Source organism: Ovis canadensis, chromosome 13 (assembly GCF_042477335.2).
Source record: "Ovis canadensis isolate MfBH-ARS-UI-01 breed Bighorn chromosome 13, ARS-UI_OviCan_v2, whole genome shotgun sequence".
Lineage (NCBI taxonomy): Eukaryota > Metazoa > Chordata > Mammalia > Artiodactyla > Bovidae > Ovis > Ovis canadensis.
Window position 1 is genome coordinate 44,504,793 of NC_091257.1, and position 16,443 is coordinate 44,521,235.

Genomic DNA, 16,443 nt, shown 5'->3' on the forward strand with positions numbered 1-16,443 from the left:
GCTCTTAACCACACGCTCTACTTTGGAGCACTGCTGTGACGTGTTGGGGACCAACCTGGGTGGACAATGGTGAGAAGGAGAACATACAAGGAACTAAGAGCCTCAGGCAAAACACGTACTGTACAAGTGCGGAAACAGGACAGGTACTTGGCCTGAGGTGGGCCTCAGCATTTCCCAAATGGCAGATCCAGGGCTTCAGGAGGCAGAACGCAAGCCTTCCCCTCTCCTTCTACCTCTGTCCCTGCTTCATCATCCACATCTTTCCCTCCCTTCAGAACTCCTGTCTTCCTCAGGGGTTCCCTCAAGTCACTTTCTCATGGGAGCCCAGGACTCCTTACATCCTGACCAGGAGCACGTGACTCAGTCTCCAAGCCATGCAGAAGGCACACCAGTGACAAAGTGCCCACATGACCCAGCGCCACGTGTCCACGTGTCAGGATGATCCTCCTAACAATGTCAAGGTTGGTGCATCTCGTAAAGCCACGGAATTCAATACAAGTAATTACGCAGTCTGTTAGTAAGTGTTTGGAAGACGAAACAAAAGCAACATAAAACAAACCACATCCCCTGCAAACTCTAGAAAGCCCAACAAGCATTTAATTCCAAATATAAATTCCCAGAACTAGAATTTGACTACTCAAAGAATTAGGTGTCTTTGAAAATACATTTGATACCAAAAATCTCCTAAGAATTTGTATGCATGGTCTAACAATTTAAAACTCTGAATTACGTTATCTGAAAACTTGTCTTTTCAAGTTTTACTTTCATGAGATTGAGAAACCAATGGGGTATAAGGTCCAATGTGCTGTTAAAATCCTAAACACAAGCATGTACTCCTTCCCGTAATCTTACTACAAATGTCAACTGTAAAACTTTCTGGAGGAAAAGTCATAAATACATATTAAAAGCTTTAGAGTTTTGTACTTTTTGAAGTCAGCAATTCTTCTTTTAAAATTTTATCCTAAGGAAATAATCATGGCCATATACAAAGATTTAGCTACAAAGACATTCATTCCAGCACTGGTAAGAATAGTAATTTTTTTTTCTAATTGTAGGAGATTGAGCAACTGAATTATGACAAATATACAAGGGTATACTATGCAATATTAATACTGACATTGCAGAGTAACCATTGCTATGGAATAATAATGCCAGGGAAAGATGTTCATGATCACACATGCTTTTTAAAGGCAAGTTATAGAACAGTACATAGCATATAATCCCCTTCATGTTAAATGTGTATCTTTGGTAGGCAGCCTCTAAGAGGGCCCATGATGCCTACTTCCGCTGTTCATCCACCTGAGTGGTGTTCCTTGTATTGGAACAGCACTGGGCTCTGTGACTACCAGCATATGGAAAGAAGGAAGAAGAGGCCACTTTGACCTTTGGTGACAAAAGACCTAAAGTCACCTAATGGTGACTTTCATTTTGCTCCTTTGCCCCTTTGTTTGTTGCTGTTATTGTTGAGTTGTATGCAACTCTTTTGTGACCCCATGGGCTATAGCCCATCAGGCTACTCTGTCCATGGGATTTCCCAGGCAAGAATACTGGAGTGGGTTGCCATGCCTTTCTCCAGGAGATCTTCCCTACCCAAGGATCGAACCCGTGTCTCCTGCACTGGCAGGTGGATTCTTTACCACTGAGCCACCTGAAATCTTGTACTTTTTGTTTGTCAATTTCTCTTGGCTCACTTGCTCCACAGCTCAGTGGAACCAAGCTGTCATGGTGTGAGTGGCCCTGTGGGGATGCCCACGTGGCAAGGCACTGAAGCCTCTGGCCACCAGCCAGTGAGGATCTGATGCCTGAAAGCACACTGGTAGCCCCTGCTGGATCCTGAGATGAGCTGGCTGGCAGCCTGACTGCAACCTTGCTCAAGACCTGACTCGGAACCACCCAGCTCAGTTGCGCCTGGGTTCCTGACTCTGGGATCCTGACTCCCTGAAATGGTGATGTTCACTGTTGTGTAAAGCTGCTGAGTTTTAGGGCCGTCTGTTATGACGCAAAAGATAACCAATATACATGTGCATAGTGCAATGGCTGGAAGGAAATGCAGGCTCATCTCCAAGATACTGTGGGTTCAGATCCAGGCCTATTGTACTATATTAAACATCACAACAAAGAGAGTCACAAGAAGTTTTGGTTTCCCAGTGTGTTAAAGGTTCTGTTACACTATACTTTAGTCAATTAAGTATGCAGCAGCATTATGCCTAAAAAAGCTAATGTACCTATTTAAATTAAGAAATACTTTATTGTGAAAAATGCTTACCATCATCTGACAACACACAGTTGCCACAAATGTTCAATTTGTAAAAAATGCAGTATCTACAAAGTGCAATAAAGCGAAGGCTGCTTGTAATCCAAAATATGATAAGTAGGTTTCTCTAGGTGATTTTTAGTTTCTTTTTTTGTGTAATATTGGCACTGTTTTCTTCCTTTTTCAAAACACAGAAAAAAGAAAACCATAAGACCAAGAGAGATTATGGGATCTTCTAAAGAATAAAAGGATAAAAGATTAGGAGAGGTAATTCAAGTCTAATAACCTTTAAAGATTCTTCTCAAGCAAGCAAATTAGCTTAAGCGTGGAGAAAAAAAAAGGTGTAAGCTTTACCCACTAGAAACCATGCAAAGCGCCGTGAGCAGCAGCATTCAATAACTTCAAGGAAGAGACTAGCAGAGGCTTCTTAAAAGGGAAATTGAACAGTCATGAAGTCCACTAGCCGATCGTTGGCACAGGAGTTTGCTTACCCAGTTTCTGGTCAAACCGCCACGCCGTAACATAGGCATTGTGCCTCAGACTGCTCTGTGTGGCCAGGGGCACGGTGACATAAATGGGGCCATCCACCAGCACCGGCGTTCCATCACTGCTGAGCAAGTGGACGCTGACGGCTGTGACGGGGGTTAGGTCGTACCTGGTGCTGTTTCCTGGAAGCAAGAGGCAGTCTCCATCACATGCACACACAGGACCCAGGTGGGGCTGCAGAAACCGTTTACAGAAAAATGTAACGGCTAACATCTACAAGGATTGGGCCTCCTACAAACCAGGGACTGCATTCAGTATCTTATATGCACAGTCCTCACCGTGACGTCCTAAGGTAGGTAAAAATCCCCATTTTACACATAAACAAACTGAGGCTCAGAGATGGGAGTCATGGAAACAGGCCCATAGGTAGACATTAGTGTGTGGTAGGGCTGAGATCCAAGTTCAGGTCTGTCCATTCTAACCACTGCCCTGTGCTTTCAAAAGGAGTTTCAAAATGGAAGGGGGACTGTCTGTACTGGGAGAGAAGGTATGTGTGTGAAATCCTGAAATCAACTTCTCTACAAAGCGAGCCCTGTACACATGTTAATTACTTGGCAGATCACCACAGTAGAACCAAATGTTTTAAATCAGAGACTGCTTTTAAAAAATTAGAAAAAAAAAAGAATGAATTTCTTCAAGGAGTACTTCAAAATATTAACTTCTACTAAAAGGACACTATTGAAAACTTGCACTTGAAATATTTATGAGTTATTTTGGTTGCCATTGTTATTTTGATCTGTTTAAAAGGAATTTAATATACCAATTATTCTACATTAGAGGCCTTTTCTCCAAGCCAATGGTTTAATGACTATCTACTTTACAGATAAATTGGGGAATGCTTATGAAAGTGGTATTATATTTATACACTTAAGGGATCCATTTGAGAAGAATTTTTCTCCAGTGAAATATAATTATCATACAAAATATATTCGGTCATAATTTAAAATCTTCCCTTGAATACAATGAAAACACACTGATAGAAAAATTTAAGCTACATTAGAACATAATTTATAGGATTTCTTATTAAGCTCCTTATATACCTATCTACTTATCAATTAACTACCTGAGTTAATGCAAACCTCCAGTTAGGACTAAATTTAAACATTTAAAACAAATCTAGTGAATTTGAGAGTTTCAACAACCAGTGGTAGCTAACCTCTTTGCAGAGCAATTTCTATCACATCCATCTCTGTTTTCCAATGAAAAAAAAGGGATGGAGATGATTTCATCAAAAGGTCCAGATCGGAAGCATTGATTTAAGTTCTGGAATCTTTTAACCTGACCATTTCATTGTAGGATGAAGAGAAACAAAACGCAGAATTCACCATCTTTTTTTGTCACAACATCCTGTGGATAGAGGACCGAAATGTATCCATTGCCCAAAGGCGACACAGAAGCCGAGCCAGATCTCTCTAGGCTCTGCTGAACTGTCCAGATGAGACAGGACTTAACGACAGATTACGTGACCTGATTTTATATAAGCAACTTACAGATAATGTTTTCAGTTAGGTAACGCTGCTTCTTTTTTCAAAAAAAAAAAATTAAAAAGTTTTTTTGAATGTGGACCATTTTAAAAGTCGTTATTGGATTTGTTACAATATTGCTTCTGGTTTTTTTTTTTAATTGCTTATTTTGTTTGTTTGGCTTTTTGGCCATGAGGCACGTGGGATCTTAGCTCCCTGATCAGGGGTCGAACCCACACCGCCCGCATTGGAAGATGAAGTCTTAACCACTGGACCACCAGGGAAGTCCCCAAGGCTGCTTCTTTCATTAAAACGCCAGGCCGGAAGCAGCAGGGAGAGCAGAAAAGTACTCCACTCTCACCCTCCATCCTTAACACTGCCTCTTGATTCTTAGAAACGGCATCCCCTTTTGAGTCTTCGTTTCCTATAATCTTGCATATCCCCGGCCCAGGAAGCCCGAGTCCTAGACCAGATCTGCCACCAACTAATTATGCGGCCTTCCGCAAGTCACTTCACTCTTCTGGGGTCCGCTGCTCTGAGCTGCAAAGCTAAGGAGGCTGGACTAGATGCTTTCTTATGAATCTATAGAAAGAAACAAACTGTACTATAAACATTCCAAAGTAAGATGAGCACTGAAGAAAGAGGCATACTTGTGTACTACTAGGTGCATGTGATTTAACATTTGTTAGAAAGTTCTCTGTTCAAAGACGTGGCAGGCAATTATATCTGCTTTCTTGAGGGCTCTCTCCTCTCTCAGTGCTTCCACTCGACAGCTTCCAAAAGGACTCTCGACCCTCCCATTTTCTTTATTCTGGAACCGCTCATGCTTTGAAGGGCTACACGGTTTACCTTCCAGCCCTTCTTATGAGACTGCAACTTCTTACAAAACACTGAGTTCTCTATACAAGGACTCTCTCCTTCTTGATGTTCCATCTTGATATTACCTGACTCCCATCACATCCCAATAAAGACAAGCAAAAGCAGCACCTCAGGACCAAGCTAGGAGGCCACCGACTCATCACTTAGAACAAAAGCGGTTTTGCCCAGATAGCATCCAAAGTTCTGTTTGGCTTTGCACATTAGTCATATTACTGACTCCTCTCTGTCTTCCTGGAGTTGCCAGCAGAAGTAATTTCTTAAAAACCCTTAAGAACATCACAGAGCAGGTCTGGGCTTTCTTAGCAACCACAGGAAAAGCATGAGGCTGTGAGGATGTACGGGGAAGAGAAAGTGAGGAAGCAACTGAAAGCTCCACGTGGCTGTATTTCTACAACTCTGGAAACTCTTTCAAAGTGGGGGCAGGGATAAACAATCCCCCTTAGGGGTTGGGAAGGACACACCAGGGAAGCCAGTCATTCTCCAGTCACACTTATAGTCTCTGTTTACTTCACTGAATTCTGCTGATAACTTGCCATCTCATGGATTAGTGTGGTCCAGGCTCTCACACTAAGTTGAAATCTCTTAGATGCATTTTATAAAACAGGAGGCAAAGGTGGGGCAAAAGAGAAGCCCCAGTTGATGGGCTGCTGGGGTGCTAAGTGGACACCATGATGGTGGCTGCCTTTCCTGGGAGGAGGCCTGATTCTTCCTAGGTCAACTGGCCAGTTATTTCAGCGGAAAACAAGCTGAATATAACCTTCCAAAGACTTTCTCTCTTCCCTCTGAAATAACAGGGTGATTTTAAAATAAAACAACTCCTCTAAAATCAATTGTCCTATGTCTTCTCTCTACCTTACCGTCATCTTGCATTTTATAATTTATTCAAGACATCTTGGAATTGGGGCACAGAAAAATGACTGAGGTTATCCTGCCAACTTCGGGGTTTTATGATGGAGGCTGGATTGGAGGTTTCATGATGGCCTCAGATTATCATGTTCCCTGAAATAGTACTTCCCTCCCAGGCCTATCCATTTAAATGAAAAGTCAACTTTTTTCCCCAACAATATTCACTTAAGATGAACACCATGCAACTCTTCTGGGTGTTGGTGATTGACTATTTATTGCATCATTATCACACAAACATTCAAGGAAGAAGAAACATTTCTCAAAACAGGTGCCATAGAGGGAAGAAGAGCGGGTAACAAATCACCAGGGGACCTTGCACTGTAACCAGACATTTATCCAAATTCTACAAAATGGATCATATGTTGCATGGATGAAAAGCTTTTGCAGGATGATCAGTTTCTGTAAAGCACTAGACAATTAGGCGAAATTCAATCAAAGCGTCCCTGGGAAATACAGCAACGTACTCACCTCATGGGATTCAACCCAGAACAGCCTTTGTTTTTCAAGTTTATGCTGTGACTCATGTAAAGTATTGGGGAAAGGAAAGGGGGAGACAAGAAAATGACTCAGGAATTGAGACTCCACCACCCTCTGTTCAGCAGAAGGAGGAACGGGGACCACGTTAGCATGGAGTTCTCTTGAGTGCAAATGGAGGTAAAAGGCGGTCTTTCACTGATAAGGAATTATTACCTATTTTCTGACTGGTAGCTTTTTGTTCTGTGATCTTTGAGTACTGTGAGTCCTGCCAGCATAGGGTGAGAATGACTGAGTGGACTTATGGATCTGCCAGGAGATGATTCAAAATCAACTATAAAGCCTGAACACTTCGCCTAGTGGAAGGCAGAAAGAGCAAGCTTGGAGAAAGGGAGGCTGTGGAAAAGGCTGGATGGACTCAGCCCTTGCAGTCCAGAATCTCCCTGCCCCGAAGTACTCCACGTGCTGGTGGCTGGGGGCACTGCTGTGCTCCTCTGGGAATCAGATTCAATGCCACCCACCCTTCCCCTTCCAGCTGTGACATGTGGCGAGTGGTGTGTACATCTCTGCACAGCTGGGCAGGCTGCTCCACCAAAAATGTTCCAGGGGCAAGTGGAGCGAGGTTGAAAACAGAACAGAAAACCTCCAACTCTGATCTGACACTTGAAAAATTCAATGAAAAGAACTTCTGGGAATTAAATAAATTTAGGCAGCCAAAGGAGAGCTCAGAGAGGGTGCTTAAGGCAACTGGTCCCAGCAGAAAGGTTCAGCGATTCAAATTCCTGAAAATTCAACCCCGCAGTGGTGCAGACTAAATTCCTTAAATGACGGTTTCAGTGTGCCAGAACTTGTAGACAGATCTCCCCCTTCTGCATGTCTGGTCCTCCACTTAGAAAGATACAAACACCTATAAAAGATGCAAACACAGATTCCCCCTGCAGAAGACAGATAGATTATTACCTGTTCCGTTTCCATCTAATCCTCGCAAATAAGGAAAGCCGTCCACCTCGGAGGGAGAGCTGGCGGCCGTGAGAAAGGCGGTCAGGTCACTGTAGCTGGTGTTCTCTGGCAGCCGCAGGGCTCTTCTCTGGAAATGTACTCGAGGCTGTGGCCGGGCACCTGCAGATATGAACCTCTGGGTTACCTCCTGGAGAAGCGGTTTCTGTTTTTAGAAAATGCAAACCCCGGAGAGGCTCCTCTAAGGTTTCAGCGTGGCTCCCCCGCCCCCACTCCACCCCACATCCCTTCTCATGGCCCATTCACGCGGGGCACAGAGATGTGACAACATGCTATTATGGGGACAGAAATAATAGCCCATTGTCATGTCTGCTTTGACACAGGATGTTATTTAGGTTTTTCACAAAAAGCTCTATTTGTGAGCAGTCTTTTCACTGCCCAGTCTTGGTCTATGGGTAGGGGTATCGTTTTGGGAAAGAGTCTACATAAGTGAAATGAGTAGATGGCAATTAACATCTTGAAACACACAAGGCAAGAGAAATCCTTTGAGACTGTTACAAACATATTCTTAGTCTTCCTAGTAAAATCTGGTCTAAGTGCATAGACCACGCTGGAGCAGAGCAGGTGGCAGATGTGCCGCTGGACAAGAAACGCAAACAAGAACACACAGTGAAATGTCTCTTGGCCTTCCGTCTACTCTGGTGGGTGCATCCAACTCCTGACTATTATGTTACAGATTTTATGATGAGCCTCTTGAACGGATGTGAGAACTACTCCTTCCAGGAAACCCTGTGGAGAAGGACGGCTTGAGCCAACAGCCCCGTTAGACAGTTACCTTGTGACACCATCCGCAGTTTGACTTTGCTCCAGATCTTGTTTTGACTGTAAAACCTGAACCCGTTTTTATCTAATGATGTAGTGAGGGTCACGAGACATAAACGTACTAAATCAGTTTGCACACAATCAGCAAAAAACATCATGAAGACAAAAACTCACAGAGATGGGAGTTGGGAGCGTTTACTGATGGAAGTACACATCTCTCTGGGTTAAATAAAGTGATTCCTCAAACACAGTGGTCTGCCCTGATCTTCTGGCCATTGTGTAACCTGCTCCAGGCTTGAGGGAGACCATATTTCTCTGTGGTCAGCTGGCTGCTCCCTCTCCTTCCAATTCGTGGTTGTTCTGACACAGCAGCTCTGCCCAGGGCTCATGGTCTTTCACGTCTACACCAAGGCTCCTTTTCACTCTGGATCAGAAACTTTTAGGGGAGGAATAAGCCTGTCATGAAGTGTTCTAGGGGAATTCTCTAGTGGTCCAGTGGTTAGGACTTGGCATTTTCACTGCCGAAGATCCAGGTTCAGTCCCTGGTTGGGAAATTCAGATCCTGCAAGCTGCCACAGCATGGCCAAAAACCAGCCAAACAAAAACCAGAATTGCTCTCAATAAGGGAATTCTGGAGCTCCAAGGATCAACTAATCCAAGTCTCTTCCGATAGGTGAGACCACAAAAGCCCAGACGGACTCACCACCAACACAGACTTACTGGGTGGGCTGCCTTGACCATGGATGACCGAGGAGGTCACAATGGTACCCTTACCTCCTGGAAACTACTGACTGCATTTCTCAAATGACTGGTCTTCCATAAACATTGGCCAGCTCTGGAGCCTGTGGGAGCCAGATGCTCAAGCTCGCAACAGTCCTGTTTAATCTGGCTGCCTCCACTGAGGCCAGGTGGACACGTACAGCAGTCCTGTTCCATTCCAGACCATCGGCGTCCTTTCTTCACCCCTAAAACACAGCCATGGTGATGCCCTGGCATCCCTGCTGCTGTATCTGTTAACTTTCAGCTTGCCTGAGCCCTCTCTCCTCTTCCTCTAATGTCATACCACCGTGATGTCTTCTTGCTGTCCCCTCCTTGGTCTGCACAGAGCTTGGGCACCTCATGATCTGGGGGCGCTCCACACATGCCGGGAGCACTGGCCTCACCGGATCCCTCTCCCATCCACCTCCCACACCTTCTGTCTGCCTCTTTCCTTCTTCTCTAAGCTGTCCTCAGAGACTGAAGGTCAAAGCAAATCCTTTCTCCTCCATCTCCTCACCCTCAACTATATGACAACATCTTATCCTCCTATTCCTATTTTTTTTTTTGTTAGATAGATACATGATTTTTGGAGTGGTCTCAATTGCTTGAGCTGCTTTTATTCTTTTAATGTTTTAAAATTAATTTTTATTGGAGTATTGTTGCTTTGGTGGTTCAACGGGAAAGGATCTGCCTGCCAATACAGGAGCCACAGAAGATGTGGGTTCGACTCCTGGGTCAGAAAGATTCCCTGGAGGAGGGAATGGCAACCCACTCCAGTAGTGTTGCCTGAAAAATTTCATGGACAGAGGAGCCTGGCAGGCTACAGTCCATGGGGTTGCAAAGAGCTGGACGCGACTGAGCGACTGAGGACAAATGCACACAGTTGCTTTACAATGTTGTGTTAGTTTCTGCTGTGCAGCAAAGAGAATCAGCTATAAGTGTACATATAACCCCCTTTCTTGGATTTCCCTCCCATTTAGGTCACTATTACTTTCTTTCAATCGTAGTGAACTTTCTGTTTTTTGGTTCCCGTTCTCCACTGTTCTTCATTCTAAACAATATTGCTGATGTCTGGGTTTTATACACTGAGAAATGGGAAACTCACTACTAGGAAGGAAGGAAGGGTGTGTCTGCAGTGTAAAGGTGCAAAGAGGGGCCGTTTCCTCATGAGGGTCGAGGCAGAAAGCAGAGGCCAGGCAGGTTACCCGAACATAGGTCGGGCACTGTGTGCCCCTTCAGACCCCCTGAGACGGGCAGGTTGAGGTCTCTGTGAAGGCTCCTTTGGCTGAAAGAGACAGAAACCCACTCAGCCTAGACCAAGGAAAAGGGGAGGCTGCTGAAAGAGGAAAGGGAATCCTGCGGAACCCAGGAGAGCAGTCCAGCCAGGCCTTACAGGGACCAGCCTAGGACCCCGATACCACAACCAGGGCTGTTGCCAGTTCTCAAGCCACTGGGCATTTCACCTCCATTCTTTTTTTTTTTTTAATTTAAAATTTTAATAAACTGACGCTTTAGTTTTTAAAAGTTCTCCTTAAATTCTATTAAAAAGGTATCCTTTTCAGATTGAGGAGGGTTTTAAATAGGTGACTACTTTTGTCATTGATTTCTAATCTTTTTCTTTTTTGGCCGCATCTCTTAGCATGTGGAACTTCCCTGACCAGGAATCAAACCCACATCCCCTGCAGTGGAAGCGTGGAGTCTTAATCTTACTGGACTGCCAGGGAAGCCCCAGTTCCTTATTTTTAAAATTAAAGTACAATTGATTTACAATATTATGATAGCTTCAGGTGAACAGCAAGGTGATTCAGTTATACATATATAATTTTTTCAGGTTATTTTCCATTATAGGTTCTTACAAGATATTGAATAGTATTCCCTGTTATATAGTAAATCCTTGGCGCTTATCTGTTTTATATATAGTAATGTGCATCTGTTAATCCCAAGCTCCGAGTTTACCCCCGCCCACCTCTTTCCCCTTTGGTAACGATAAGTTTGTTTTCGATGTCTGTGAGTCTATTTCTGTTTTGTAAACAGATTCATTTGTATTATTTGTTAGATTCCACATACAAGTTACATCATCAGTTCAGTTCAGTCGCTCAGTTGTGTCCGACTCTTTGCGACCCCATGAATCGCAGCACGCCAGGCCTCCCTTGTCCATCACCAACTCCCGGAGTTCACTCAGACTCACGTCCATCTAGTCAGTGATGCCATCCAGCCATCTCATCCTCAGTCGCCCCCTTATCCTCCTGCCCCCAGTCCCTCCCAGCATCAGAGTCTTTTCCAATGAGTCAACTCTTGGCATGAGGTGGCCAAAGTACTGGAGTTTCAGCTTCAGCATCATTCGGCCATCCCAATTCTGTATGCTCCTGTCTGTCTCTCTGCGTGTCTGTTTCTCTCTGCCTCTGTGTCTCTGTGTGTCTGTCTCTAGCTCTGTCTCTGTCTCTCTCTCGTGCCTGCTCTTACTCCCCGGCTCATCGTGCCTTTCACTGGGAGCTGCATCTCTCCCCTCCTCTCTCTCCCTGCCGCCTTCCTTCCCTTTTCTGTGCAGGAGAACCTGCTCCTAGGCCAGACATGCGTGTCTGTTTTCTGTGGCAGGAGGAGTATTGGGTGGGGAGCACAGAAGGGCGATGCGGAGGCAGGTTTCCGAGAAGGAGATGTGGCTGGTCCAGCTGCTTTGACATACGCTGTGACCAGCACGCACTGATACCTGTGGGGGATCAAACATTGTCCTCCCAGGAGAAAAGGCAAGACCTCTGCCTGGTGAAACGACCAAAGAAACATCTAAGGAGTATAAGGGTTGAAATAGTTTAAGCCACAGTGCAAATACAATCTAAAGTGGGTGTGTGTAGGCTGGGCAGGGAATGGTATGTTCTTAAGCCTAAATTTATGTATGAAAGCTGCTACGTTCCCACACTTTTCAGGAAGGACCAGACTGGGTGTGGATGGATGGTGGAGGGGGACAGGGCTGTCTCTCTTCTGTGGATGTCCCACCCCCACACTCGCCACAGCAGCTGCTTCAAACATCCGCTCTTCTTCTCAAACTTGGGGCTCCACCGCCATCGCCCAAATGGTCAGAGCCAACTGTACTGGAGACACCAGGGCACCACTTCTGTCTGCACTTCAAACTTTTCTTCCATCTCCTCTGCTGCCTTTCTGTCCCTGCCCTCCCCCAAGGTCAATCCAAGTATTCTGACTTTTGCTTGTTTTATTGTAAGACTTGTTATTTGACCAGTTTTTCTGGACTTCATCAAAAATCTCTCTCTAGGGGCTTTTCTTCTCCAGTCAACACATATATTCCTTACTTTCTCATTGAGAAAAATAACAATAAGACACGACTTTCACTCTGTTCTCCCCATCAGTCTCCTCTCCTTCCACCCAATGCCCTGGCTTTCCCCCTCAATGCACACTACCCTTGGAAATGTCAACTGACGACTGCATAATCTGCAAACCCTGTGACCCTTGGTCGCCTTCACCCCTCCGGCCCTTCACAATGGGGCGCACTGTTCCCCACCCCCACCCAGCAGCCCTCCCTGCCGGCGGTGGCGGTCCTGCCCTCTGTTATCTGCAGAGTCGCAGGCCTTTTGCTCTATGAGTGCTTTCTTTTCCTCCTACTTCTGAGGAGAGATCCTGAAGGCTCAGCACAGTTGCCTCTGCTGCTCCTGACTCTCTCCTGACTTGTCGCCCTTGCTGCAGCCTCACAGTTACCTTCCTGTCCTGCCGGGGACTCTGCTAAGCTCCATGCCTTTTTAGCACCTCGAGCTGGATGCCCACCAGGCACTAAAACCATCACTACCTTCTCTCCCACTTGACAAAGACCTACTCCCCCCAACACCCAGGTTTGATTCCGGGTTGTCAAAATTGTTTTCCCTTTTTACTCTTCTGCACATTCATTCAAGGAACTGCCCCATCTTCCCTTATCAACGTTTCCAGCATTGTCTTTTCCTTCCATTCTGCCTCCACCCTACATGATCTTATACCACCCCTGGCTTCAACTATCACAAAAGTCTCCTAACTTCCCTGTGCTCCAGCCTCATCCATTTCTTGCCTCATCTACTGATGATTCTCAAATTCTGCTCTGACCATGACCTTTCCCTACCTAGAAACTTTCAATGGATCCACCACTTCCAAAATTAATGAAGGCGACAACAAATCAAAGACCAATGTAGACTCAAACTACAGCTCCACTTATCTTATGAGAGGTGAAGTTCAGTGCTTTAGGATTTACAAAGTTCTTGTATACACATTATTTCACGTAGTAAGCTGTGTGCGCTATACTCAGTCACTCAGTCATGTCTGACTCTTTGTGACCCCAAGGACTGTAGCCCGCCAGGCTGCTCTGTCCAAAGGATTTTCCCAGCAAGAATACTGAAGCACTAGAGAAGCGATTCCTTTCTCCAGTGGATCTTCCTGACTCAGGGACTGAACCAGAGACTCTTGCGTTCTCCTGAATTGGCAGTCAGATTCTTTTACCACTGAGTCACCTGAGAATCTCCTTAATAATCTACAATAGAATAAAGAAGATGTGGTACATATATACGATGGGATATTACTCAGCCATAAAAAAGAACAAAATGAGGCCATCTGCAGCAACGTGGATGGACCTGGAGATTATCATACTGAGTGAAGTTAAGTCAGACACAGAAAGACAAATATATGATACAGCTTTTATGCGGAATCTAAAAAATAAAACAAATGAATGACTATAACAAAACAAGTAGACTATCATGTATAAGAATACTGAATCACGATGTTGTACACCTGAAACTAACTTAACATTGTAAATCAACTATACTTCAATTTTTAAAAAAGCAGGAAAAAAATGCAATTTGCAAGCATTCTGTGACAAGGAGCATATTCATGGATGCAGCCTATGGTGGTAAAGAGCCCTATGTTATTTGGTGCCTATGTTGGCCCTTCCGCTTCACCGCACTGTTAACTTGAAACTGCTGCAGGCTTTCTATATAAAACACTGTCAACAATGACTGGAGAAGGGAATAGCAAACCACTTCTGTATTCTTGCCTTGAGAACCCTATGAACAGTATGAAAAGGCAACGATGATAAGACAACCCCTTTCTTGACTTTCCAAATGAAACTGAGCGCTAAGTCATTCCCATTGGGAGCATGCGCTTACTTTGAATCATGTGCGCATGTGTGCCTGTGTGTGCGCGCGCGTGTGTGTGTGTGTGAGAGAGAGAGCAAGAGAGACAGAGAGACAGAGAAAGCAGTCTCCATAATTCCACCTGGTCTGATGAGAATGGTTTTAGGGTGTATGTGGTCTGAATTTAGATACCTACCTACAGATAGGAAAACAAGTGAACAGACTTTATTGTTCAAGGAAAATGCTCATTAACCATGAGCTTATTCTATTTCATTTGGTTGTAAACATTTCAAAACAAAACTTCACCTGAAGCATTCAATCTTGCTAATGAGAACACCTCTGCTTCTCCCATCTCCATCTCTCAGCCAGCAAATTTTTTGCTCTAGTGTCACATAAAACCAAACAACGGGGCATCACCCAAAACTATGCACACAACACGTGTGAGGCTCTGTCACCAAACTGTCATCTCACCATCTCTCCCTTCCTTTGGGGGAGTCTGACACGTGATAACATCCAGGCAACACAAAAAATTCACATGGCTGACAGCACTTACATTTCTGACTGGCAAGAGTTTATTTTTTTCCTTCTCTGACTCCATTTAAAAAATAAAGAAATGCACCTACACTTGACTAGTTTGAGAATAAAAATTTGAATATATCATTTAGCAATTCAGTTTTATCTTGGTTTTTCAGAACAGAACTGCAAAGACCAAAAATTATCTACATATGGTTCTCCTTCCAGCTGGTAAGAAAACAAGAAACAAGATCACCTAGTGTTATCCTGGTATGTCTGTACTCTACTGAGACAAGGAAAAGTACAGCTAGTACAACTCAAAAAGTAAGGTGAATTTAAAAATTAACAAGGTGTAGACAATTTTTAAAAGCTGGAATGCAAATGAGAGAGGGAAAGGGAGAAATAAATGGTTCTCAATTTCTGGTTACATAGAAGAGGGAAGTGATACAGCAGACTGAATAAATTAATCAAACAAAACCTATCTGGATATCCCTAGGCTTATAATATGACCATACTTCTTGCTCCTTAGAGAGAGAGAGAGAGAGAGCAATTCTAACACTCTGACTGTGTGTCTATGTGCATGTGGGTACTGATGAACTGTCCTCCTCTTAGCAGCCATGATAAAGCAAATAATTAACTGTAGCATGAGTGAGCTATATAGGAAGTACAAAAAGCAGTGGGATCTGGATGTTTTTTAAAATATTTATTTACTCAACCTTTCAATGAATTGCTCATTGTATACCGATACTAAAGTGGGCGTGGGGCCAGGCCCTGGGAGTGTTAAGGTGAATATGACCCCTTCCTCACTCTTCAGGTTTTTCAGTTTTGTCTGGGAGCTAAGACATTACTGCCGGATATGGCAGAAAGGGTGGTTTTGTGATAAGGTACAGAACCTTCAGCTGGAGGGCTGTTTTAATTCACCTTCCTGGTTACTGATAAGGAGAGAAGGGGGCATAAGGGAGGCAGGGATGGGTGGAATCCAAGGTTGGAGCCAGAAGGTGTGGAAGGCACATGGACGCCTAGTTCTGGGCTTAGGAAAGCTCTGGGACCATGTGGCGGGAGTTGGTTGATTTCACTTGAATGCTGTGCCATTAACAAGACTCCATGAATCCCCAGTCTGCTTCTTTCTGCTACAGCCAGCTCCCTTTTTGGATTCATACTTTCTGTTCCCTTTGAATCTGGGCTTGAAGGTGGCCTGGTGTGATCACAGACCTGCTGTGTCTCATGATTCTACCATTAGCTAAGATCCTCACCTCTTCTGGGTTCTTAGTTCAATTCCAGGAAAAGGAAGAGAGAGAAGAGCTTGGGTTGGGGAGATCCACTGGAGAAAGAAATGGCAACCCACTTCAGTGTTCTTGCCTGGAAAAATCCCATGGATAGAGGTGCCTGGCAGGGTTGCAAAGAGTTGGACACAACTGAGCAACTAAGCATAGACGCGTGGGCTTGAATACTTGCCCGTTAGAGACTGGGAGATCTCTAGTCTACTCTAGGAGATCAATCCAATCAATCCTAAAGGAAATCAACCCTGAATATTCATTGGAAGGACTGATGCTGTAGTTGAAGCTCTAGTACTTTGGCCACCTGATGCAAAGAGCTGACTCATTGGAAAAGACTGTGATGCTGGGAAAGACTGAAGGCAGGAGGAGAAGGGGATGACAAAGGATGAGCTAGTTGGATGGTATCAGTGACTCAATGGATATATGAGTTTGAGCAAACTCTGGGAAATGGGAAAGGACAGGGAAGCCTGGCGTGCTGCAGCCCATGGGTTCAC

At 44.5% G+C, this 16,443-nt stretch overlaps 1 protein-coding gene across 3 annotated transcripts in view; it reads right to left on the reverse strand.

Annotated features, from left to right (window-relative positions):
• Positions 1–16,443, reverse strand: part of FAM171A1 (family with sequence similarity 171 member A1) — a 131,019-nt gene that overhangs the window by 26,442 nt on the left and 88,134 nt on the right. For all 3 annotated transcript variants that reach the window (XM_069547569.1, XM_069547570.1, XM_069547571.1), the window contains exons 4-5: positions 7,483–7,641; positions 2,746–2,922 (exon numbers count right to left, since the gene is read on the reverse strand). In XM_069547569.1, coding sequence (XP_069403670.1) covers positions 2,746–2,922; positions 7,483–7,641 — 336 coding nt within the window. The remainder of the gene's footprint in view (positions 1–2,745; positions 2,923–7,482; positions 7,642–16,443) is intronic.